The sequence below is a fragment of the Eptesicus fuscus genome, chromosome 8 (genome assembly GCF_027574615.1).
Source record: "Eptesicus fuscus isolate TK198812 chromosome 8, DD_ASM_mEF_20220401, whole genome shotgun sequence".
Classification (NCBI taxonomy): Eukaryota; Metazoa; Chordata; class Mammalia; order Chiroptera; family Vespertilionidae; genus Eptesicus; species Eptesicus fuscus.
Window position 1 is genome coordinate 13329688 of NC_072480.1, and position 25843 is coordinate 13355530.

The 25843-nt window shown below is 43.2% G+C and overlaps 1 protein-coding gene and 1 long non-coding RNA gene across 3 annotated transcripts in view; one reads left to right on the forward strand and one right to left on the reverse strand.

Moving 5' to 3' along the window:
* The window catches only part of LOC129149936 (uncharacterized), a 30560-nt gene extending 7192 nt beyond the window's left edge, over positions 1–23368 (reverse strand). The window contains exon 1 of the long non-coding RNA XR_008556719.1: positions 23260–23368. This is a non-coding gene — a long non-coding RNA (uncharacterized LOC129149936). The remainder of the gene's footprint in view (positions 1–23259) is intronic.
* INTS6 (integrator complex subunit 6) overlaps positions 22670–25843 on the forward strand; it is a 108289-nt gene continuing 105115 nt past the window's right edge. For both annotated transcript variants that reach the window (XM_008152074.3, XM_028161363.2), the window contains exons 1-3: positions 22670–23298; positions 23687–23764; positions 24549–24698. In XM_008152074.3, the coding sequence (XP_008150296.1) occupies positions 23188–23298; positions 23687–23764; positions 24549–24698 (339 nt within the window). In that variant the 5' untranslated portion in view covers positions 22670–23187. The remainder of the gene's footprint in view (positions 23299–23686; positions 23765–24548; positions 24699–25843) is intronic.

Below are 25843 nucleotides of genomic sequence, written 5' to 3' on the forward strand. Positions count from 1 at the left end.
TTGAGGATTTTGGCATCTATGTTCATGATGGATATTGGCCTGTAATTCTCTTTCATTGTGTTATATTTATCTGGTTTTTGGTATTAGGGTGATTCTGGCTTCATAGAAGGAGCTTGGAAGTGTTCCTTCCTCTTGAATTTTCTGGAATAGTCTGAGGAGGATAGGTTTTAGTTCTTCCTTGAATGTTTGGTAAAACTCCCCTGTGAAGCCGTCTGGCCCCGGGCTTTTGTTTGCTGGAAGCTTTTTGATGACTGCTTCAATTTCTTCCATAGTTATTGGCCTATTGATATTTTTAGATTCTTCCTGATTGAGTTTTGGAAGGTTGTATTTTTCTAGGAATATGTCCATTTTCTCCAGGTTGTCCAGTTTGTTAGAATAGAGCTGTTCATAATATTTTTTAACAATCCTTTGTATTTCTGTGGGGTCTGTTCTTATTTCTCCTCTTTCATTTCTGATTTTGTTTATTTGGGTCCTCTCTCTTTGCTACTTGGTGAGCCTGGCAAGAGGTTCATCAATTTTGTTTATCCTTACAAAGAACCAACTCTTGGTTTTATTGATCTTTTGTATTGTTTCTTTGGTCTCTATGTTGTTTATCTCCGCTCTGATCTTTATTATTTCCTTCTGCTTACACTGGGCTTTTCTTGTTGCTCTCTTTCTAACTCTTTGAATTGTAGGGTTAGATAATTTATTACCATTGTTTCTTGTTTGTTTTTTTTTTTTTTTGCAGTAGGCTTGTAGAGCTATGAACTTCCCTCTCAAGTCTGCTTTCGCTGTATCCCATAGATTTTGGATTGTTGTGTTTTCATTGTCATTTGTTGCCATGATGTTTTTTATTTCTTCTTTGATCTCTCTGGTGACCCAGTCATTGTTTAGTAGCATGCTATTTAGTCTCCATGTGTTTCATTTTTTTTGGATTATTTTTATTGTAGTTGATTTCCAGTTTTATGCCATTGTGATCTGAGAAGATTCTTGATATGATTTTGATCTTCTTGAATTTGAAGAGACTTTGCCTGTGTCCTAATATGTGGTCTATCCTTGAAAATGTTCCGTATGCACTGGAGAAGAATGTATATTCTGTAGCTTTGGGGTGAAATGTTCTAAAGATGTAAATTAAGTCCATCTCTTCTAGTGTGTCATTTAGGATTGCTGTTTCTTGGCTGATTTTTTGTTTAGTTGATTCATGCAGTGGTGTTAGTGGGGTATTAAAGCCCCCTACTATGACTGTATTGCTATCAATCTCTCCCTTGATATCTTCCAGAAGTTGTTTTATGTATTTGGGTGCTCCTGTATTGGGTGCATATATGTTTACCAGAGTTATATCTTTTTGTTGAATTGCTCCCTTTAGTAATATGTAGTGGCCTTACTTATCTCTTGTTAAGTCCTTTACTTTGAGGTCTATTTTATCAGATATAAGTATTGCAACCCCAGATTTTTCTCATTTCCATTTGCCTGAAAAGTATTTTTCCAACCCTTCACTCTCAGTCTGTGTAAATCCTTTGTTCTGAGGTGGGTCTCTTGCAGACAGCAAATATATGAGTCATGTTTTCTTATCAATTCAGCTACCCTATGTCTTTTGATTGGTGCATTTAATCCATTTACATTTAATGTTATTATTGACAAGTACATGCTTGTTGTCATATTTTCCCTTAATGTTTGTGTTTCTTCTTGCCTTTCTCTTTCTTCTTTTTACAGCAGTCCCTTTAGCATTTCTTGCATTGCTGGCTTGGTAGTGATAAACTCTCTTAGCCCCTTTTTGTCTGTGAAGCTCCTGATTCCACCTTCAATTTTGAATGATAGCCTTGCTGAGTATAGTATTCTTGGGTTCAGTCCCTTGCTTTGTATCACTTTCTAAATTTCATTCCATTCCCTTCTGGCTTGGAGTGTTTATGTTGATAAATCTGTTGATATTCTAATAGGAGAACCCTTGTAGGTAACTTTCTGTCTCTCTCTGACAGCCTTTAATATTCTTACTTTGTTGTTGGTGTTTGCCAATTTAATTATGATGTGACTTGGTGTCAGTCTTCTAGGATTCATCTTGTTTGGGACTCTATGTGCTCCTTGGACTTGCATGGTTTTTTTCTTGCCAATATCAGGGAAGTTTTCTGTCATTATTTCATCAAACAGGTTTTCTATTCCTTGCTTCTCTTCCTCTCCTTCTGGTACCCCTATTATGCGAATATTGTTGTGTTTTGTGTTGCCCCAAAGCTCCCTTAGGCTCTCCTCTTGCTTTTTTAGTCTTCTTTCCAGTTGCTGCTGTGTTTGTGTGTTTTTTCCTACCTTGTCTTCAAATTTGCTGATGTGGTCCTCAGCCTCTTTTAGTCTACTGTTTAAGCCTTCCATTGTGTTCTTTATTGCAGCTATGTTGTTCTTAATCTCCTCTTGGTTCCTTTACATATTGGCGACATTTTCATTCAGCTCCTTATAATTCTCATTGAGTTGTGTGTATTTGTCATCCAGCCTTTTAAACATCCTTATAACCATTACTCTGAATTCTTTCTCTGATAAGCTGCTAGCCTCAATTTCATTCATCTCCCTTTCTGGTGATTCCTCTTTTTCTTTCCTTTGGGGATTGCTTTTTTGTCTTCCCATGTTTTCCTGTAATGTTTTATTTGTAGATCCAGTTGCTTTGCTACCCAGGTTCTTTTGGGGATGGTGCTACTGGTGTAATCTCTCAGTTCTCCTGGGCTTGGTAATCTAGTGTAGCTCCATACTTGAGCTACTTGGGTTCTTTTGATGTAGGCCTGAGAGCTTGAGAGGCACAACAGCAGTGTCTAGAAGTCAGCAGCCATGGAGGGGAGTGTCCCAATTTTTGCTGTCTTGCACCCTTAATTGAAATCACACGTGCCCAGCATGGACTCACAGTGACACCCAGTAACTGTCTTTTGGGGTGATGGGGCTCAGGGTTCCTGCACTCTGGAAAGGCATGACTGTGGTGTCCAGAGTTCTGTAGTTGTGGGGTGGGCAGACTCAGCTTTTGCTGCTGCACTTGTGGTGGATAGGCGCTCACTCCCAGTGGTGGCTCACAGGGGCACCTGTGGTACGTTTGCCTGCAAGGCACACTGAAGCACTCTGAAAGGCCCTGGCAGTGTAGCCGCGTAATTGAGGCGCCTGTTGGCAGGTATCCAGGATAAGTGAATTCAGAATTTCTACTGCTGGGGGGGGGGGGGCGGGGAGTGCGCCCCTGTTTGTCCAAGATCACACCCAGGGAGAGCTCACAGTGGCTCCCATGAGCGCCCTGTGGGTAGATGGGCTCAGGGTCCCTGCCTGATGGAAATTCGCATCTGTGGAGGTGTGTTTGCTGGAGCAGAGCTCTGATGCACTCTGAGGGGTCCTGGCACTGAGGTTGAGCAGCTGGGGTGAATGTGGGCAGTTATTTAGGAAGAGGGAATTCAGAATTTCTACTGCAGGGCAGCGCGCCCTTGTCTATGCAGAATCACACCCAGCAGAGTCTCACAGCTGCTCCCCCGAGCATGCTGTGGATAGATGGGCTCAGGGGGCCTGCCTGTTGGAAATGCACATCTGTGGAGGTGCCTTTGCCGGTGCAGAGCTCTGAGGCACTCTGAGGGGCCCTGGCACTGAAGTTGCACAGCTGGGGTGTCCGTGGGCAGTTATTCAGGAAGAGGGAGTTCAGAATTTCTACTGAAAAGCCGCACGCTCTTGTGTGTACAAAATCACACCCACAGGGGCTCCCAGTGGCTCCCAGGCACTGCCTATGGAGTGGTGTGCCCTGGATGTCTGCGCTGGCTGAAAACATGCGAATGTTTTGTCCGGAATTCTGTCGCTGGGGAGGAGGAGGTTGCACTTACTGCTGCCGAGCGGTGTACCTTTGGAGGTGGAGGTCCTAGGGTCTGCGGGTCTGCAGCCGGGGTAGCAGGATTTTGGCTGGAGTGGCTGCTGGGTCACGGGGCAGTTCCAGGGCCTGTCTGGTTGGTGGTGCTGATGAGTTCCTAAAAAAGGCCATTCTCCCCTTCAAGATGGCATGGGCTCCGTGCTGGAGTCCTGCAGTCAGGGGAGTGCCCGCAGCAGTGGTAGTCTCTCCTTGTCCAAGAGAACCTTGTCTGCCAGCCCCTGCTGCTCCTACGGGGATTTGACTGTCCCTTACTCACTCACACACACACCACACACACTCCTTTCATACCCTCACTCACTCACTTCCTCTCCCTAACCTCCGTCCTGCCAGCAGCCATCTTCCCCAAGTCGACCTCTTCTCTCAAAATATACTTTTTTAATTGCATTGAATCTATGTTAATTCTTTCTATCCATGAACTTGGGATATGCTTCCACTTATTTGTATCTTCTTCAATTTCTTTCTTCAGTATTTTATAATTTTCTGAGTACAGGTCTTTTACATCCTTGGTTAAATTTATCCTAGGGTGGTTTTTTTTTTTGTTGTTGATGTTGTTTTTAGATGCAATTGTAAATGGGATTGTTTTCTTAATTTCCTTTTCTGGTATTTCTTTATTGGTGTATAAAAATGCAACTAATTTCTGGATATTTATTTTGTATCCTGCTACTTTACTGAATTTATCAGTTCTAGTTTTTTGGTGGAATCTTTAGGGTTCTTTATATACAATATGTCATTTGCAAATGATGATAGTTTTATTTCTTCCTTTCCAATTTGGAAGCCTTTTTTTTCTTTTTCTTTTTTTTTTCATTGCTGAGACTAGGATTTCCAGTGGTGAAACCAGAAATCCCTGTCTTGTTCCTTAAGGGAAACACTTTTAGTTTAGTTTTTGCCTGTTGAGTATGATGTTAGCTGTGGGTTTGTCATATATGGCCTTTATTATGTTGAGGTGTGTTCCCTCTATTCCCACTTTGCTTACAGTTTTTATCACATATAGATGTTAGATTTTACCAAATGCTTTTTTCTGCATCTATTGATGTAATCATGTGATTTTTATCTGTCATTTTGTTTATGTGGTGTATCATGTTTATTAATTTGCAGGTATTGTACCAACCTCCTATCCTTGGAATAAAGTGCATTTATTTGATCATGGTATATGACCTTTTTAATGTTTTGGTGGACCAGTTTGCTAATATTTTTTTTGAGGATTTTAGCATCTATGGTCATTAGGGATATTGGCCTATAATTTTCTTTCTTTCTTTATCCGGTTTTGAAATTAGGATAATGTTGGCCTCACAAAATGAACTTGGGTGTCTTCCCTCCTCTTGAACTTTTTGGAATGGTTTGAGAATGATATGTGTTAGTTCTTCTTTGAATGTTTGCTAAAATTCACTTGTGAGGCCAGGTCTTTGGTTTGATGGTAGTTTTTAAATTTTTATTATTTATTTATTTTTAATCCTTACCTGAGGATATTTTTCCATTGATTTTAGAGAGAGTGAAAGAGCGAGGAAAAGACAGAGAGAAACATCAATGTGAGAGAAACACATCAGTTGGTTACCTCCTGCATGAGCCCTGACCAGGTCCCAGGCTTGGGAGGAGCCTGCAACTGAGGTATGTGCCCTTGACTGGAATTGAATCAGGGACCCTTTAGTCCACAGGCCAATGCTCTATCCACTGAGTTAAACTGGCTAGGGCATAAAAAAAAAACCTTTTTTTATTGCTAATTCAATTAGTTGTAATCAGTCTATTTAGATTTTGATTGTTCTTGATTCAGTTTTGGAAGATTGTATGTTTCTGGGAATTTATCCATTTAGTCAAGATTGTAAAACAAAAACAAAAACAAAAAAAATTGTCCAATTTGTTAGCATATATTTGTTCATAATATTTTCTTACAATTCTTTCTGTGGATTCTATTGTTAGTGCTCCTCTTTAATTTCTGATTTTATTTGTATGGGTTCTTTTTCTTGATAAGTCTGGTTGGATGTTTTTCCATCTTTTTTATCTTTTCAAAAAAAAGCTCTTGGTTTCATTGATCTTTTGTATTATTTTTTAATTTAGACTTTCATTTTTTTTCTGTTCTGATCTCTATTATTTCATTTCTTCTGCTCACTTTAGGCTTTGTTGTTTTTTTTCTAATAGTTTGAGATTTTTCTTGTTTCTTGAAATAGGCCTAAAATGCTATGATTTTGTCTCTTATGACTGTTTTCACTACATCCAATGGATTTTGGGTTATTGAGTTCTCATTTTCATTTGTTTCAAGGCATCTTTTTATTTTTTTCTTGATCTCATGTTTAACCCATTCATTATGTAGTAATATTACACTTAGCTTACATGTCTTTGCATGTTTTCCAGTGGTTTTTTTTTTCTTTCTTGTAATTGATTTCCAGTTTCATAACATTATAGTCAGAGAAGATGCTTTTTTAAAAATCTTTTTAAAAAATAAATCTTTATTATTCAGATTATTGCAATTGTTCCTCTTTTTTCCCCCAATAGCTCCCCTCCACCCGGTTCCCACCCCACCCTCTGCCCTTACCCCTCCCTCCACTGTCCTCATCCATATGATTTTGTCCAGTCTCTTCCCATATCCCCCACACCCCTTTCCCCCCTGAGAATTGTCAGTCCACTCCCTTTCTATGCCCCTGATTCTATTATACTCATCAGTTTATTCTGTTCATCAGATTTTTTATCCACTTGATTTTTAGATTCACTTGTTGATAGGCATGTATTTGTTATCATTTTGTTGTTCATAATTTTCATCTTTACCTTTTCCTTCTTCTTCCTCTTCTTAAAGAATACCTTTCAGCATTTCATGTAATACTGATTTGGTGGTGAAGAAATCCTTTAGCTTTTTCTTATCTGTGAAGCTCTTTATCTGACCTTCAATTCTGAATGATAGCTTTGCTGAGTAGAGTAATCTTGGTTGTAGGTTCTTGCTATTCATCACTTTGACTATTTCTTGCCATTCCCATCTGGCCTGCATAGTTTCTGTTGAGAAATCAGCTGACAATCATATGGGTGCTCCCTTGTAGGTAACTAACTGTTTTTCTCTTGCTGCTTTTAATATTCTCTCTTTGTCTTTTGCTCTTGGCATTTTAAGTATGATGTGTCTTGGTGTGGTCCTCTTTGGATTTCTTTTGTTTGGGGTTCTCTGTGCTTCCTGGACTTGTAAGTCTATTTCTTTCACCAGGTGGGGGAAGTTTTCAGTCATTATTTCTTCAATAGGTTTTCAGTATCTTGCTCTCTCTCTTCTTCTGGCACTCCCATAATTCGGATGTTGGTACACTTGACGTTGTCCCAGAGGCTCTTTACAGTATCTTCATATTTTTGGATTCTTCTTTCTTTTTTCTTTTCTGGTTGGGTTTTTTGCTTCTTTGTATTTCAAATCTTTGACTTGATTCTTGCGACCCTATAGTCTGCTGTTGGATCTCTGTATATTATTTTTTATTTCAGTCAGTGTATGCTTAATTTCTAGTTGGTCCTTTTTCATATCCTCAAGGGTCTCGCTAAGTTTATCAGCCTTTTCTAGAAAATTCTTGAAAAACCTTATAACCGTGGTTTTGAACTCTATATCCAGTCATTTGCTTTCCTCCATTTCTTTCATTTGTGACCTATTTCTTTGTCTCTGCATTTTGGATGCTTCCCTAAGTTGATAGAGTGGCTTTGTGTGCTAAGTGTCCTATGGGGCCCAGTGGCTCAGCCTTCCCAGTTACCTGAGGTGGACACTCTTGGTGCACCCCTTTGTGGGCTGTGTGCACAGTCTTGTTGTAGTTAAGCCTTGATTGTTGTTGGTATCACTGGGAGGAATTGACCTCCAGGCCAATTGGCTGTGAGGATCAGCTGTGTCTACGCTGGGAGAACTTCTGTGCTGGAGACACCCTTATGAGACAAGACTTGTAAAAGCCTCTGTGCTCAGCTTGGATGGGGTGGAGTCTCAGGGCTGATCAGACAAGCAATGGCTTCCCGTCAGCCCTGCCCTAAGAGGCCCCCTGGGTCTCAGTGTCCCGCGGTAATCGTAGCAAGCACCTCTATGAGAAAGCCGCCCTCGAGTTTTGCCCACTGACAGACAGTGCAGTTTCTCCCTGAATGAGTCTGGGTCCCCAGAGTTTTGCCCGGAACTGGAGTTCAGAGTGGTCAGGAGTTTTTGTCTCCCTCCCGGTTGAGAAAGCCAGCCTTGTACTCCGTTGCCAGCCCTCTCTTCGTGTGCCCATCTCCATACCTCTGCCTCCTGCAGCTCCTCTGAGTCTCAGTGTGCTTTTATCTTTCGTTCTAGTTGTAGAATTTCCATTCAGCCAGCCTTCCTGTGGTTCTGATGTCGTTTTGTCTTTTAGTTGTAGTTTTGAAATTGTTGTGCGAGGCAGCAGTTTAGGTGTTTACCTATGCCGCCATCTTGGTTTCTCCGCCAGGCAGTCTCCAGAGAAGATGCTTAATATGATTTTAATCTTCTAAAATGTATTGAGATTTGTTTTGTGTCCTAACATGTGGTATATTTGTTTTGTGTCCTAACATGTGTTCCATGTGCACTTGAAAAAAATGTATATTCTGCTGCTTTGGGGTGAAATTTTCTGAATATATAAATGAAATCTATCTGATCTAATGTATCATTTAAAGCTGCTGTTTCCATGTTGATTTTCTGTCTGGAAGATCTATACATTGATGTCAATGAGATGTTAAAATCCCCTACTGTGACTGTATTGCTGACAATCTCTCCATATGTTCATCAAGATTTACTTTATATATTTAGGTTCTCCTAGGTTAGGTGCATAAATGTTAACAATGGTTATATTATCCTCTTTTGTGATTGATTCCTTCATTATTACATAGTGTCCTTATTTGTCTCTTGTTATAGCCTTTGTTTTAAAGTCTATTTTATCTGATATAATTATTGCTACCCAAGCATTTTTTCATTTCTATTTATATGAAATATCTTTTTCCTTCCCCTTACTTTCAGTCTGTGTGTATCTTTTGTTCTGAGGTGGGTCTCTTGTAGACAGCATATGTATGGGTATTGTTTTCTTATCAATTCAGCTACCCCATGTCTTTTTATAGGAGCATTTAAGCCATTTACATTTCAAGTGATTATTGATAGATATATGTTTATTGTCATTTTATCCTTTATAACTATGTTTCTGTGTTTTTAAATTTTTCTCTTCTTCTTCTTACAGAAAGCTTTTAACATTTATATTAGTGGTTTAGTGGTAATGGGTTTCTTTAGCTTTTTCTTCTCTGGGAAGCCCTTTACTTTTCCTTCAATTTTAAATGATAGTCATCCTTGGTAAAGCAGCCTTGGTGTAGATCCTTTCTTTTCATCACTTTGAATATTTCATGACAACCACTTCTGGCCTGAAATGTTGCTGTTGAGAAATCAGCTAAAGTCTTATGGGAGCTCCCTTAAACTTTTACACTCGGATGTAGAGTGTGACTCGACACAATTAGCATTAGAATAAAGGAATCAAGAAAAAAGCAAGCGAGTGCAAAGGGTTAAGACTCCCTTAAAGACAGCAGGTAAACTAACTGTCTTTCTCGTGCTGTTTTTAAGATTCTCTGTCTTTAATCTTTGCCATTTCAATTATAATGTGTATTGCTATGGGAGCCTCTTTGGGTTCATCTTGTTTAGGACTCTCTGTCTGTGCTTTTTTTTTTTTTTTTTTTTTGTCTTTTTTCTTCACCAGATTAAGGAAGTTTTCAGCCATTATTTCTTCAAATGGGTTCTTGATCCCTTGCTTCCTCACTTCTTTTTCTAGTATCCTTATGATACAAATGTTGTTATGCTTCATGTTGCTCCAAAGGTCCCTTCAACTATACTAATTTTTTTAAATTTTCTTTTTGCTGCTCTAATTGGGTATGTTCTGCTTCCTTGTCTTTTAAATTGCTGATTTGATATTCTGCTTCATCCAACCTACTGTTTATTCCTTCTAGTATAGTCTTCATTTCAGATATTGTATTCTTAATTTCTGGCAGGATCTTTTTATGGTATCTGCTGTTGAAGTTCTCTGAAGTTCCAAGTTACTTGAGAATCCTTATAACCATTTTTTTGAAGTCTACATCTGGTAAATTGCTTATCTCGATTTCATTTAGCTCTTTTTTGGGAGATTTCTTTTGTTCTTTCATTTGGGGCATGTGTTTTGGTCTCCCCATTTTGTTGCCTCTTTGTGTTCTATGTATTAGGTAGATCTGCCATGTCTACCAGTCTTTGTAGTGTGGTCTTATGTACTATGTGTCCTGTGGGACCCAGTGACACATTCTATTTGATCACCTGAAGTGGGTGCTCCGGGAATGACCATTGGATGGGTTATATGAGCCCTCCAGTTGTAATTGAGACTTGATTGCCATTGGCCCATTTATATGTGGGATTGACCCTCAGGCTGGTTGGCTGTGGGGATTGACCTTGACCATAGTGTATAAGCTGCTGTGCAGATGCTGACAACATGAAGCAGAATTAGCCTTAGCAGGGTCTGGTGTCTGCTGAGATCTTCCTTGGGATATGCTGCTTGTGATGCTAATTGGATCCTGTTCTGATGTTGTCTGAAGCTGGCCACTGGGTGTGTTGGTTCTGGGGCCTCTTGGAAGGGCCTCTGGTGCAGATCAGTGTCAGACACTGCCATTGACTGGCCCTGAACAACCTATTTAGAACTACATAGTGATCCACAGTTCATGGCTGCCTTTGCTGGACCTAGGTATGCGTGGGAAGGACCAAGTTGTGCACCAACTCTAGCTTCCACCAGCAGTGAGCTCAATGGCAGGTCAGCAAAAGGCCCAAGTCCCCCAAGATCCACCTCTGTCTGTCTCTACCTGCTGTCTGTCTGCTAAGCTCAGTTACCGAAAGAGCCTCTGGTGGTACTCAAGTTGTATCAGGTAGGTTCTCAGTGAATCACCAGGTAGGGGGCTAGTGGTATTCATCAGACTGATTTTGGTTAAAACTCAGTACCAGTACTGAGTCTGAGGCCACTCAGCAAAAGTCCCTGGCACCTGTCGGGCATCTGCAGATCTTTGTGGTTGGGTGGGGTCTCAGGGAATCATTCGACTGAAGCCAGCAGACTTCATCAGGCCCAAGCAGACCAAGGTTTGGCCATGTGAAGGCAGATCTCTGCACTGGTCAGGCATGTGAAGGAAAAATGACCCTTGTTCCAGAACCACACAACTCTTGTCTGTCCCAGATTCTGCTGGAACCCCAGCTCTGCAGGGCATGGCCGCTGGGTGCTGGTAGAGTGGGGCGAGTCGATCTGTGAGTAGGAGGCACTGGTCATGCTTTGGGGAAAGTGGTGGAATTTTTCTGGATTCTTCCCAGACCTCCTGGGAAGCCCATTTGGCGGTGCAGGCTTGGGCCACCACGAGTCGAGAACATGGGGCTAGGATCTCATGTGAAGGGGAGGTGCCAGTCAGGTTCATGGGAAAGTGGTGGTGGGGGGAATGGCTCCCACCCTCAAAGCCACACAACTCAGTCCCTCACACCTTCTGAGGGGCCCAGGCCTCTATACTCTGGCCAAAACACCTGACTCCTCAGCAGGGCATGACCTCCACATGTTGGGGCAACAGGAAGTCCAGAGGGTGAGGTACTGCATTCCCCCAGGCTGGTGCCTTAAGGAGGGGAATGCTCCACCCAAGAAAGATGGGGTCTGTGGTGTGGAAGAGGAATTCAGCACAGGGATTCTGGTGGCTCTTTCTTCAGCTCTCCCCCCCGAGCCACAAACACCAGTCTCTCCTCACATGACCTTAGTCAGCTCTGCCCTACCTTTGCCAGAGCCCAGGGTGAACAGCTGCATATGAGATTTTGTGTGCTGACCATTTGAGAGGGCACCTGTGCATCTAGTAGACTCCTGACTCTCCCTAGCAGACAGAATTCCTGCTGATTTCCACACCTGTATTGTGTGGGTGCCTCTCCCAAACTATGGTGCTTTAGGCTGGGGAGCCTGGGGTGGGGTTGAAACCCTCACACTTCTCAGGGGTGGCCTTTGCAGCTCAGATACCCCTCTAGAATCTCAGCTGCTGCCTATGGGAGTGGGGCCAGTCCTTTTCTCGTCTCCACCCTTTGTACCAGTCTCGATATGGCTTCTCCTGTAAATCCTTGCTTATAAGACTTCTGTTCAGCTAGTCTTCAGCTGGTTATTCAGGTTGATCGTTCTATATTTTAGTCCTAATTCCAGTTTGGTTTTGGGAGGAGGTGAGTGTACCTTCTACCTACTTTGCTGCCATCTTCCCCACCTGATTGTTACCCTGTACCCTCCTGTTCCCGAGACCTACCATACCTCTCCAATGTTTTTTAGTTTTCCTCCGCTCTTTCTCTACCTAAAAACATGTTTAGGTTTTTCCTTGACTTTAAAACAAAGGTCCTCTTTGGTCCTTTAAGTTACCGTCCAAACTCTATTTTAGTGCAAAAGGAATGTTTATAGCCTCTCCCTTCAGTCGTTCCCTAAAAACCCTGATTAATAATGTTTCTTTTGTCTCTATATTCCACTAACAAGACCCTTGTAAAATTCAACCATAGCTTTCTCAAATCTAATGTCTTTTGTTCAGTCTTCACTTTGATGTTTCAGTAATTTAAAAAAAATCTTTCTGAAATTCCTCTTTCTCTTAGCTTTGGCAAGTTGAGTTCTTGGTTGCCCACCTTCTTCTTTTCTAGTTATTTTGGTTATTTGTTGTCTTGTTCTCTTAGATAAATGTTCCTCATAGCATTTTTAACTTTTCTGGCATTTATGAAATACCACTCCATGTTTTAGTTATTTCTATAGTATAGGTTTAAAAGGGAAACATCTAGTCCCACCACTTCTTATTCCTCTTCTCTGCTTTAGTTTTGTCCAGAGCTCTTATCACTATTTGACATAATATACACTGAGTGGCCAGATTATTATGATCTCTGAACGCATAATAATCTGGCCACTCAGTGTATATCCTACATAATAAAAGGCTAATATTCAAATTGTCCCCTCAACCAGGAGTTCGACCAGCAGGCAGGCCATCCCCCATGTCTCCTCCCCCTGGCCAGTCTGGCTGGACTCCACCCATGCACGAATTCATGCACCAGGCCTCTAAATACACACACACACACACACACACACACACACACACACACACACACAGAGTGGCCAGATTATTATGCGTTCAGAGATCATAATAATCTGGCCACTCAGTGTATATCCTACATAATAAAAGGCTAATATTCAAATTGTCCCCTCAACCAGGAGTTCGACCAGCAGGCAGGCCATCCCCCATGTCTCCTCCCCCTGGCCAGTCTGGCTGGACTCCACCCATGCACGAATTCATGCACCAGGCCTCTAAATACACACACACACACACACACACACACACACACACACGCACACACACACACACACACACATACACACACACACACAGAGTGGCCAGATTATTATGCGTTCAGAGATCATAATAATCTGGCCACTCAGTGTATATTTACTATTATCTCTTTCTCCTCCCCATGAGAGCAAGGGATTTGGGATTTTTTGTTCACTAATGTATCTCCCACTATCAGAGCTATAACTAGTGTTCAAACAATAGTTTTTGAATTAATACAAAGGTTTATGTATAGCACTGTTCAATGCATTATTATTTATAAAGTAAAACATCTGGAACTAAACAAGATATCTAGTAATAAGAGATTAAATGATTATACATCCATCGGATGGAATATTATCCATTTATTAAAAGTCATTTAAAACATTTAATGAAAAATGTTAACATATTAAGTGGAAAAGAGGCAGGATGGAAAAGAATTTATTAGGAGACTCCAATTTTATTTAAAATATATCATCAGTGGCTATGTCTGAGTAGAGAGATTAAAAGTGATTCTTGTTTTTCTCTGTTATTTTTGCATTCTTGAACTTTTTGACAAATCTCTTAAATTAGGAAATTATAAAGCTTTGAAGAAAAAAATGCTTCTTCACTCAGTTGCTTTATTCTCTTCTCTAGTATGAACTTATCACTTCCGTTAAAGATACGATTTGCACTTATCTTTTGCTGCCTAGTATTATGTATGTGCATTTTCTCTACTAGGTCCTATGCTTTCTGAAGTCAGAAAGAATGTCTTATTTATAATTTTCAGAGCCTTCACTACTTGTCTCTATCTATAATAATAAAAGCATAATATGCTAATTAGACTGGACGTCCTTCCAGACAACCTTCCGGACGAAGCCGGAGGGCTGCGAGGGAAGCCTGGTCCCAGGTGCCAGAGGGAAGCCAGTGCCAGCAGCCGAGGGAAGGAAGGCCTATTCTTGCATGAATTTCGTGCATTGGGCCTCTAGTTGTTAATAACTATTTAAAAGAAAAAAATGTTTGTGTTTTTTTAATATATTTTTTATTTCAGATAGAAAGGGGAAGAGAAATAGAAACATCAATGAGAGAGAATAATTGATTGGCTGCCTCCTCCATGCATCCCACTGGGGATTGAGCTCACAACCCAGGCATGTGCCTTGACTGGAATCGAACCCAGCACCCTTCTGTCTGCAGGCCGATGCTCTATCCACTGAGCAAAACCAGCTAAGGCAAGCTGGTTTTGAATCCTGTATTTTATTTGGCAATGCTTTGAGGTTAGGTATTAGGTTTATCTCATTTAAAACGAATCCCCAGAATATAAAACAGTACCTATTGATGACTAGATAAATCTCTCAATAATATTTAATGAATAATTGGTGCTCTGCCTATCAGGGAGAACTTGTATCAGCAAAGAATACTTATTAATTAGAATAATACTGCTATTAATAAGAATATGTATTAAGTATTAGAAAATAATACTTAATATTTGTTAAGAATAAGATTACTAAGTATCGGTTAAAAAATATGATCAACAGATAAGACTTTAATATGAATCAGCCTTTGAAACCACAAATGTTTTACTAAACATCAGTAAATGGATAAAATCTGTCTCTCCCTAGGTATCTGCACAGCTGTCTCTCTCCTTGGATTTCTACTCAAACGTCATTTTTTTTCAGTGATGCCTTACCTGCAACTCTCAACCTTCTGCAACAGTTACCTCCTTTCCAAACTTTATTTTTCCTTCTTAGCACTTAAATATACTATATAATTTACTTCTCATATTGTCCAGCTCTTTCGCTATAAGTAAACTTCATAAGGACAGGCATTTTCCTTCCTGTTTTACTCACTGCTAAATTCCTGGCTCCTGCACATACTAGGTTCAATAAATATTTGAACAAGTGACTGAATAAACACCACTGGTTCTTATTAGCATTTGTAATTACCAGTAGTTTTTTTTTTTGTTTTACTTTTTTGTTAATCCTCACTGGAGGATATTTTCCATTGATTTTTAGAGAGAGTGGAAAGGAGTGTGAGACACAGAAATACAGAAACATCGCTGTGAGACATATTGATTGGTTGCCTTCTGCACATGCCCCGACCAGGCCCGGGGATTGAGCCTGCAACCAAGGTACATGCCCTTGACTGGAATTGAACCTGGGACCCTTCAGTCTGTGCGCCAACATTCTGTCCACCGAGCCAAACAGCCTAGGGCAGTAGTTTGATGATATTCACTTTACATGACACAAGATGGATTCCATCTAAAAAATATGATTCTGCCTGCATCTACTCAGTTCACCAAGTTTTGTCAATTCTATCACCTTGATATTCTTTATAATCCTTTTTTTACCTTCCAGTTGCCACTCCACATTTGTCTTTACAAAATGATTCACTGCTAAGTTCCTTGGATTAGTGCAGCAATTGCCGAATTGGTCTTCTTGTCCACTGTCTTCCCCTTCTAACCTACCTTCTCAATTGCTATGAAAATTATCCTTCTAAAGTGAGAATCTGATCATATCACTATCTTGCCCCAAAACCTTGTCTCCCACCCTAGTCAGTGTGGCTCAGTTGTTTGGGTGTTCTTCAGTGCACTGGGGAGCTGCTGGTTTGATTCCCAGTTGGGGCACATACCTGGGTTGTGGGCTTGATTCCCAGTAGGGTCATGCAGGAGGCAGCAGATCAATGTTGCACTCTCACATTGATGTTTCTCTCTCTGTCTCTGTCTCTCTCTCCCTTCCTCTCTAAAAAAAAAAAAAAAAAAAAAAAAAAAATCAAAACACACACACCCCTTTTTCTCCCTATCGCCCAAAGGTAAAATTCAAAGTATCTTACTTGGGCAAATGAAACCCTTTATGATGTGGACTAGCCTTAACTCCTATCACTCTTCCACATTTCTTCCAGCCCCATATGATTTCAGTCTGCTGAAATATTACTTATTTTGTAAGATTAGTTGGCCTATTCTCAGTGCTGACAGAGATCTTTGACCTTATTTTAACAGCAACCAGCACTAAGTGGTGTTTTACTGATTTTAAGTGTACATTTCCATTTTAACACTTCTAAACTTGGAATTTTACTTGAAATAATGGTATCTTCAATGCTGTGACTGGAAGGCAGTTGTGATATAGCCTTGAGAGTTTATACATGTGCAAACTTCGTGGCCATTCCTGGTGGCTCAACTAGACAATTGCAAACCCTAGATATTTCAGTCAACCATTGAAAGAAAGAATATAAATCCTGGTTGTGGTCTAAAATCTCTCATTGATACCTTTATTTTGATCAAGAAAGCAGCAGCATCAAAACTCAGAATGGAAGCCAGTGGTTTGGAAGAAACTACTGAAGATACTAGTGAAGTATTCTTTTAAAAGTTTTTGCATCATCAATGCTCCTGGCTGAGATTTAACACAGTAAGGATAAATTGTAATTGATAAGAAGGCATTGTGTCACAGTTTAATTAGCATTCTTTTTCCTTTCAGTGGTACAAAAATAATGGCATTTTTTAGAACCTATAATGTCTTAGCATTGATGAAACATGGTATGTTGTCCTAGCCAGTTTGGCTCAGTGGACAGAGCATCGGTTTGCGGAATGAAGGGTCCTGGGGTTTGATTCCGGTCAAGGGCACATGCCCAGGTTGCAGACTCGATCCCTAGTTGGGGGCATGCAGAAGGCAGCTGGTCAATGATTCTCTCTCATCACTGATGTTTCTATCTCTCTCTCCCTCTCCTCTCCTCTCATAAATGAATAAAATATATATTAAAAAAAAAAAAGAAACATGGTATGTTACCTTGCATTTTGAAAACAATCCTCCAACACAGGACTTTATTATAACACTAGAGGCCCAGTGCACGAAATTCGTGCACGAAGGGAGGTTGTACCCCAGCCTGTACCCTCTCAGCCCAGCCTGTACCCTCTCCAATCTGGGACCCCTCAAGGGATGTCCGACTGCCCGTTTAGGCCCGATCTCAGGGATCGGGCCTAAACGGGCAGTCGGACATCCCTCTCACAATCCAGGACTGCTGGCTCCCAACTGCTTGCTGGCCTGCCTTCCTGATTGCCCCTAACCGCTTCTGCCTGCCTCTCACAATCCAGGACTGCTGGCTCCCAACTGCTTGCCTGCCTGCCTTCCTGATTGCCCCTAACCGCTTCTGCCTGCCAGCCTGATCACCCCCTAACCACTCTGCTGCCAGCCTGTTTGCCCTCAACTTCCCTCCTCTGCCGGCCTGGTCACCCCTAACTGCCCTCTCCTGCAGGGTTGATCACCTCCAACTGCCCTCCCTTGCAGGCCAGGTGCCTCCCAACTGCCCTCTCCTGCTGGCCATCTTGTGGTGGCGATCCTGTGTCCACATGGGGGCAGGATCTTTGACCACATGGGGGCAGCTATATTGTGTGTTGCAGTGATGATCAATCTGCATAGTACTCTTTTATTAGATAGGATAGAGGCCTGGTACAGGGGTGGGGGCCAGCTGGTTTGCCCTGAAGGGTGTCCCTGATCAGGGTGGGGTACCCTTGGGGCGTGGGGCAGCCTGAGCGAGGGGCCTGTGGTGGTTTGCAGGCTGGCCACGCCCCCTGGCAACGCAAGCGGAGGCCCTGGTATCTGGAATTTATTTTCCTTCTACAATTGAAACTTTTTAGCCTGGAGCGGAGCCAAGCCTGGGGCTCCCTCTGAGGCCTGAAGTCATTTGTGTTAGGGTTATAATTGAAACTTTGTTGCGTTAAGCAGGTGGGCCTGGCCAGGGAGTGTGGAAAGCTTTGCTTCCCCTGTTGTCAGCGGCAACCCTGGCCTGCTCTCTCAAGCTCCATTCTGCCGCCATTTGTTTGAATTTGTTTACCTTCTATAATTGAAACTTTGTAGCTTGAGTGGAGGCTTAGGCCTGCAACGGCTGGCAGAAAGCTTGGCTTCCTCTGTTACCTAGGAAACCTTGCTTTCTGTGACTGTAGCCATCTTGGTTTGGGTTAATTTGCATGCTCGCTCTGATTGGATGGTGGGTGTGGCTTGTGGGTGTGTCAGAGGTATGGTCAATTTGCATATTTGTCTATTATTATATAGGATGTTAGGGTCTGCTGACTTGCCATAATATTCTCATTATCTGTTTATCTGCCTTCTGTCTTTCCATAGATTATAAACTCTCTTTAGCCAACCACAGTGCCTATTATATAGTAGGTGTGCAATTAATATTAATTTAAAAATTACTTCAATTTTCATGCTCTTTTGTTAGAGAAACTGTGATTCTAATTCTCAATTTGGATATGTCCATTTTCAGGACTGATCTTGAATCATCTCAGACTTCAGTTATTACTTTGAAATACTGCTCTTTAGAAATGTCTCATTTCTTTTTAATAGTACTCCCTACTAGCATATTCCCCACCCTGAAAATTGATATATTAGGATGACCAAAATAAATTTTCTTATACTTGTATTATCTGAATACCTTCTGTTGCATAGTTTCACATCTAATTTTTTATGACTATTACTTCTTTAAAATATTCTCAACCTCTAAATATCATTGACTATTGTAATCTTAAAGAAGAAAGCAGAGAGCTAAGGAAATGGTAAGACAGCCACAAGAATATTTGTTAGGCTACATATGAGGAACACTAGCTTTATCTGATTTTTTTGTTGAGATGGCACATTTAGATACCATAAGCCAAGTTATTGCACACAATTATTTAAAAACTGTGTTACCTGCTTAATTGGTTTAAAATAATTTAAAAGGGTTCTGCTTAGCTTCTACACATGAATCTAGTTCATCCGCTTTTAATTTGGTTAGAATAGCTCCATTTCAAAAATTTAGTCATCATTCTTTCAGGTTTCATAGAATTCATTCCCTTTAAAACTGGAGCATTTGGATAGCACTCCTTTAAAAATAGCAGCAAAGAGCAAGTTTTCTCCCACTTACCTCTTTTGACCAATGCCCTCCCAGAAAAATCTTCCCTGATCCCCGAGACTGCAACAGCACAGGGTTTAGCACACACCACTCCAACTAGTTCTCCCTAGCATCGCAAGAGCTCACTGTTTCTTCAGTTGAGTCTAATGAAATACTAGGCTTGCATTTAGAGGCCATGCTTTACAAAAAGAAGCCAGCACATAACCAGAATCTTTCTAGAATCACAGATATTGAGTGAAGAAGAGATTCATGTCTCCCTTCCCGTGCTTTAGGGCATAAGCTCACCAAGGGGAACAGTGGGGATATCCAGCACTAGTTTTCTTTTTCTTTTTTGTCAAACGTACTTGAATTCAAGTAATTTACCTAAGTACTAGTATGTGATGCAAATCCACTGTTAGCTATGTTGGTGTCACATTTAGTTTTTTCCCCTTTAGTTTGCAGATTTTAGGAATTTAAGAAATGTAGTAACTCTAAGGGTAATATTAGATGCTAGACAAATACATTATTTTTACACTTTAAGTATATAGTTTTTAATCACCTGAAGAGCTTTTTAAAAAATGAGATGGCCAGGGCCCAACCAATTCTACTGAATTATTTTTCTTTGGGTATGGAGATTTAGTACATTATTTTTTTTAAAGTTCTATAGGTAATGCTGATGAGTATCTCCTGGCCCAGAACCAAGGCTTCAAGCCACCACTGACCAATAGTTTGTCAACCAGAATCAACTTGGCCTATTTCACAATTTTGCCTAGGGATAACTCAATGCTTCCTGGTTCCTGATTGTCTCTTGATTTGCTGCCTATGTATGTCCTGACTTCTTTCCTGTTCTGTCTCAGGGCCTTGCCTTCCAGCACTCCTCGGCTTCTGAACTGGAAACCTGGCCTTTGACCTCCAGTGCCATCATAAGCATAGGTTCTGGTTATAGGCTCCAGGCTGGCTCACTGGACTTGGCTCTCCTGATCTTTGTATCTAATTCTGGCTCCACCATACAACTTCCAGTTATGAGGGAAGAGCCATGATGGCTCCAAAATGATTTCAAATAACTGAAACAGGTAAGGTCATTAGTAATGCACGCTCATCTACTTCAGTAGTCTAGTTTGATTCCCTTCAAACACTGCTTTGTAAAAAGCACCCCAACTAAAAATTCTTATATGGAAAAAGTCCTTAGCCTGGAATAAAGGCCCTCTACTCTCCAGTTATGACCTACCTTTCTGTATCTTATGCTATTCCGTGTGTAGCTGGTGCTCCAGCCTAGCTGAACTTCACTGTTCCCCAGAAAGCCATTGGCAATAATGGTGTGCTAACTTCCTTTCCTCACGTTTTTCACCAGCAGCTTCCTCTTCCTTTACCCACCATTGGTAGGACTTGGATATACCCACCATATCCAAATCCTACCAACCCTTTAAAGGAGTATTTCCCAAACCTGAGTAATATAAAAGAAATTACTATGATTCTACAGAATACATTTTGGACAGGCAGTTTGAAAAGGACGGATGTGGAAAACTGAAGACCAATTTCATTAAAAAGTTTCAGTTGCAAAGTATCACTTTGAAAGAGTAATTCTGTCTTTAGAACTAGGAAAACAATTTGTATGTTGTTTGAACAAAAAGAAAAAAATTTAAAGCATTAAAGAACGCTTGTCCTGGCTGGTCTGGCTCAATGGTTAAAGCATCGGCCTGTGGACTGAAGGGACTGGTTTGGATTCCTGGTCAAGGGCACCTACCTACCTTGCAGTTTCTCCAGCCCGGTTGGGGCACATGTTGGAGGCAACCAATCGATGTGTCTTTCTTACATCAATGTTTCTCTCTCGTCACCCCCCTCCTCCACCCCCATTCTGTCCAAAAATCAATGGAAAATATATCCTCTGGTGAGTATTAAAAAAAACAACTCTCATTCTTAGCTCCAGGTCTAGGATCCTAGTTTTAGAAACACGGCGTTAAGGCACAGCTTAAATGTATTGACCCTGAAAAATGTTTTTTCATCACTGCAGGGTAATACATTTTCTCAGAATTTTCCGAGTTTAGTATCTAATCACTTTCTGCCTTGTATTAGCTAATAATATGTATGTAATATTGTCCTAGAAAAACCTTAAGCTCTTCGAAGGCAGGTACCATATTTTAATCATTTTTTATCTCCACCAGTCCTCAGCAAATACTGTATGTAAGACCTATATTTCATCTTATTTTGTAGTCCAAATCTCTAAAAAATATCTCACTCTTCTATGGTACATACAACATATTACTGAAATAGCCCTATTACAGCAAAAAAATCAGAGATATGACTTAATTAGGAAAAGTCCAAGCTGTGAAACTCAAGATTTAAACAAAGTGTCCCAAAGCATGTCTCTTCTGTGTTAATGTCAATAGGAACAATTCTTAAAAAATGATCAGTAGGTAAATAATAAATTTTAGGGTAAAGAGTAAAAAAATCAAAATACAAGGCCCATCCATTATAAGGGTTATATCTCTAATTCAACTTGTATTTCCGGCAGTCTTCAGTATTTTAACCGGTGTATCTGAGCAGACTGTTTTCCGGCATCTCGGCAGGTGCTTGTTTTAACCCAGAGCTTGCTCCCTCCGACAGCACGGGGACAACTCTGAGCCAGAGTCCAGCCAGAGGCGGGCAGGGTTACAGGGCACCTATTCCCTGCGTCACTTGAGCAAGGCGAAGTCAGTTTTTTCACTTAAAAATAAGAGAAATGGGTTATGGTTTGCCAAGGTCCCTTTTAGCTCTGAATTGACAGTGTGTTAAGTAAACATGGTTTGAGAGAGGCATTTCTTTGGGTGGCACTGGTTTTTCTCCCTGAGACTAACAAGGGCAACAAACTGTTTATCGAGCCTTCGCCCCGACCTTGTAGTGCAGAGTTAGGAACAAGTGGTTTGTTCCCTTTCAGGTGGGTCCTCCGACGAGAGGGGTCCCGGCCTGTTCCGGGTTCACCCCTCAGCCCTGGTCGCTCCCCAAGGCCCAGGCTCTCCGTCCTCACTCCCCGCGGGAGCGGGGTGACTCGCAGATTGGTCCCCGGTCATAAACAACCTCTCACTTCCCTGCCCTGCCCCCGCCCCGGGTCCGCCTACGCTGGGGCCGGCCCCTGAGGACCAAGGCAACGCCTCCGCCGACCGCGGGCGGGCCTCCTACCCCTGAACGGGCGTTTGATCCTTATCTCCTCCTCACTCGCCCCGCGGGGAAGGGGCTTGGGACGGAGCCCTCGGAAGCAGTGTCGAGGCCAGCGGCCACTTCCCTTCTCCCGACCCCGATCACCTCCAACAGCCAAGGAGAGCGCCGCGGCCCTGCCGCGCAGACGCACAGCCGCTGCCGACCTGCGCGCGCGCGCGCGCCGACGCCGCTCCCGCCCCCACCCAGCGATCCTTCCGCGGCCCGTCTCCGCCCCTTCCTGGAGCCTGCCTCCGCGCCTGCCGACCCGCCGGCTCGCCCCTCGCGCTCGCTCGCTCGCTCGCGCGCGCACCCGACGCCCCGCCTTCACGCGTGCTCAATAACAGTTCCCGAAGCCGGCCTCCAAGCTTCTCCCGTCCCTGAGCTGTTTGAATATGCTAATGAGGGGCTAAGCACCGGCCAATGGGATAGCGGAGCGGTGCGTCACGTGGCGCGAAGACGTGTCAGGGGGCGGTGGCTCTGCAGCCCCAGCCCGAGTTAAAACCGGAGTGAGAGAGAGAAAAGCGCTTCAGTAGCGAGAGGGGCTGAGAAAGTGGTGACACCGCCGGGGTGCGGAGGGAGTCCCTGAAACTTCTCCCAACAGCCCCAGGGCCAATCTCCTTTCAGCCCACTCCCCTCTTCGCCAGCTCCCAGGTCCCCACTCCCTGCATCGGGGGTGGGGTGGGGTGGGGAGCCAGGCTCGTCTCCCGCTGGGACACACACAGGGGCCGGGAACGGGGACGGGACCCCCGAGGCGGGGGGACGGACCGACAGACAGACGGCCGGCTCCCGCCCCAGCGGGCAGGCAGGCAGGAGGAGGCGGAGACGGGGGTACGACGGGGAGGACTGGGTCTGGGAGTTTCCTCTCAACTACCGGGGGCGAAACTCCCCGCAGCCGGAGGAAAGACCCAGACGGTGTTTTCCTCCCGGGGGCCGCGCTCCCCCGCCCCGCGTAGCGGCGGTCGCCGCCGCCGCCACCGGCGCCTCCACCTCTACCATCTCCTCTTTCTCTACCACCTCGGGCCCCGGTGTCCCCGGCCAGCACTATGCCCATCTTACTGTTCCTGATAGACACGTCTGCCTCTATGAACCAGCGCAGCCATCTGGGCACCACCTACCTGGACACGGCCAAAGGCGCGGTAGAGACCTTCATGAAGGTACCGACTGACCGAGCCCGGGCGTCGACCCCGGCCCGGTGGCCCGCGGGCGGCAGGGGTGGCGGGGAGCGCGGCCGGGGGCGGCGAGGCGGAGGTGTCGGGGACCTGACTGCGGGAGCTGCCGGGCTCGGGAACCCCCTCCCCCACCGCGCGGGCGGGCGTGCGCTGCGAGCCGGGCTCGGCCCGGGCCCGGGCTCCGGCCCCAGGCGGTGTGTGGGAGCCCATCTGTGTGTGCGGGGGGCGGCGTGGAGGGGTGGCCGCTGCGTGTGCGGTACTGTAGGGGGGCGGCGGGGCCGCCGGGCGCCCCTTCTCCGCCGCCTAACCTCGCCTCCGTGCTTCCCTCTCGCTCGCCCTGTTCTCCCCCCGTCCCCCACCCGCTCTCCTGCAGCTCCGGGCCCGGGATCCTGCCAGCCGGGGAGACAGGTATATGCTGGTCACTTTCGAAGAGCCGCCCTATGCTATCAAGGTAACCGCTCTTGCCCTCCCCCTTCCCTTTCCTGTTCCCTCCTCGCTCACCACCCCCCCATTCACCCTTCATTTTGCTCCCCTCCCCCACCCGCTGTACTCCAGGCGCGGAGGTCTTTTTCCCTGCGGGCTCCCACCCCTTCCCCCGCTCGGGAGCGCCGTGGCGCGGCGCGGAGTCGCGGGGCCACCGCCGTCCCCTCCCCAGCCCGGCCCGGCGGCGGCGGAGGCGCTGCGATCAACATGGCCGACATTTCCCCTCCGCGGCGTGAGCGGCAGCAATGAACTGTGGGGGATATTTATTCAACTTAGCCCGAGTGACAGCCGGGCCCGGCCGCCGGGAGCCGGGGTTTGCATTAAAGGGGACTCGGCCCGAGGCTTGGCCGCTCCCCCCGCGCTGGCGAGCGAGCCGGGTGGGGGGCTGCGGGGCTTGATCTTCAGCGTCTTCCCCAGAGGCCGCAGGTCCGTGGGGCGGCTGTAGGTTAACTTCAGAAGTCCTGCCCACGTCTGCTTCCCACTAGCACTTTACATCCCCAAATTTTGGGTGCTGAGTTAGGGAGTCCATTTCCCAGGGAAGTTACCAAGTAGTTTGGTGTCCAAAGCTGTAGTGCAGGCAGGTTCATGCTTGGCCACCTTTGGAGGAGAGTTTCTTCAGCGGTGATAAGGCATTACACGTTAGTCAAACCATAGTGGAAAGCTAAGGAGCTATTTGATAAACTACAGATTGTAATGGTGTTTTGTGTATACATTAGTGAAAAAAAAACCCATTCTTACATATTTCTTTTTAGGCCGGATGGAAAGAAAACCATGCAACGTTTATGAATGAACTGAAAAACCTTCAGGCTGAAGGACTTACGACTCTTGGCCAATCCCTAAGGACAGCTTTTGATTTATTAAATTTAAATAGATTAGTAACTGGCATAGACAACTATGGGCAGGTAGGTTGAATATTAAGGTGGAAAACAGTTGATTTTTCTTTTTGTGGAAAACGGTCCAGTCCAAAAACGATATAATATGAAATACAGTACAAAAGATTTTGGATTAAAATACAACAAACACATAATACAAAAATGAAACATACTACTATATATGTTTTATAATCCTCTTTTTCATCTTAAAATGTATTTGTTACCTTGCACTCACATAAATAGATAAATATCCTGCCTCATCATACTCAGTTTCTCTGATTCTCTGTCTACAGGCTATTAGTCTGCAGTAACTTACAGACACTAGTTGATTAGTGGTCTTCATTTCTATGCTAGAAAAAATGTTACAGGAAATTATTCTGTTTATTATATCAGGGTTTAATTTAACCATATTGTGTAACTACTCTGAAAGGTAAGATTTTCATTGGAGTGCAATAGCTAGCTGAATACATTTAAGATTTCTCAGCTTTTGAAGCTTATACCATAAGCATTTATTCAGGAAGAATTCTTAATTCATTACTGAATTAAATGGTAGGTCCAGAGGTGGTTTTTTTAAAATTTATTTTTATATTCTAAAACCTTGAGAAAGGCTGTTTGAAAGTGTGAAAGAACCTTTCCTTACTCCCTTACCCTATTCCCTATACTCTTCCATCTACTGCACTTGCTTGTATCTATTTGAAGATGAGAAAGAACTTTAAATCACATGATGGTTCACTATGGAATAATGTAAGGCAGTCTGTTATAACTTTTTGAGATGTCAGGCCTGGAAAATAAAAATGTGTTACGTTACACATAAAAGAATATTAAATCCAAGGAGTTTAATTTTTATGCTTGTAGTGCAAAGCACTATTACCACAATGATATATTTAGGTATACATTTTGTTCTTTTATCAAGTTTCATGAACCACAGTTTTCATGAATTTCACAAATTTCAGGGGCAAATAACCTTACTACAATTTGTGGTTGCTTTATATAGAAAGAATCAGAATTATTCCCTTAGTTTAGAAATGTTTGCACTTTACTTCTTAGGAGTAACTTAGCCATATAGCATTTAGTATGCTTTGGAATTCAGAGTCACTTTGTTTCTTTTTTTATCTAAAAGGATTCCCATTGTTTAATTAAGTAAATGTGTATTTTCCTACCACATTAATCTTTTT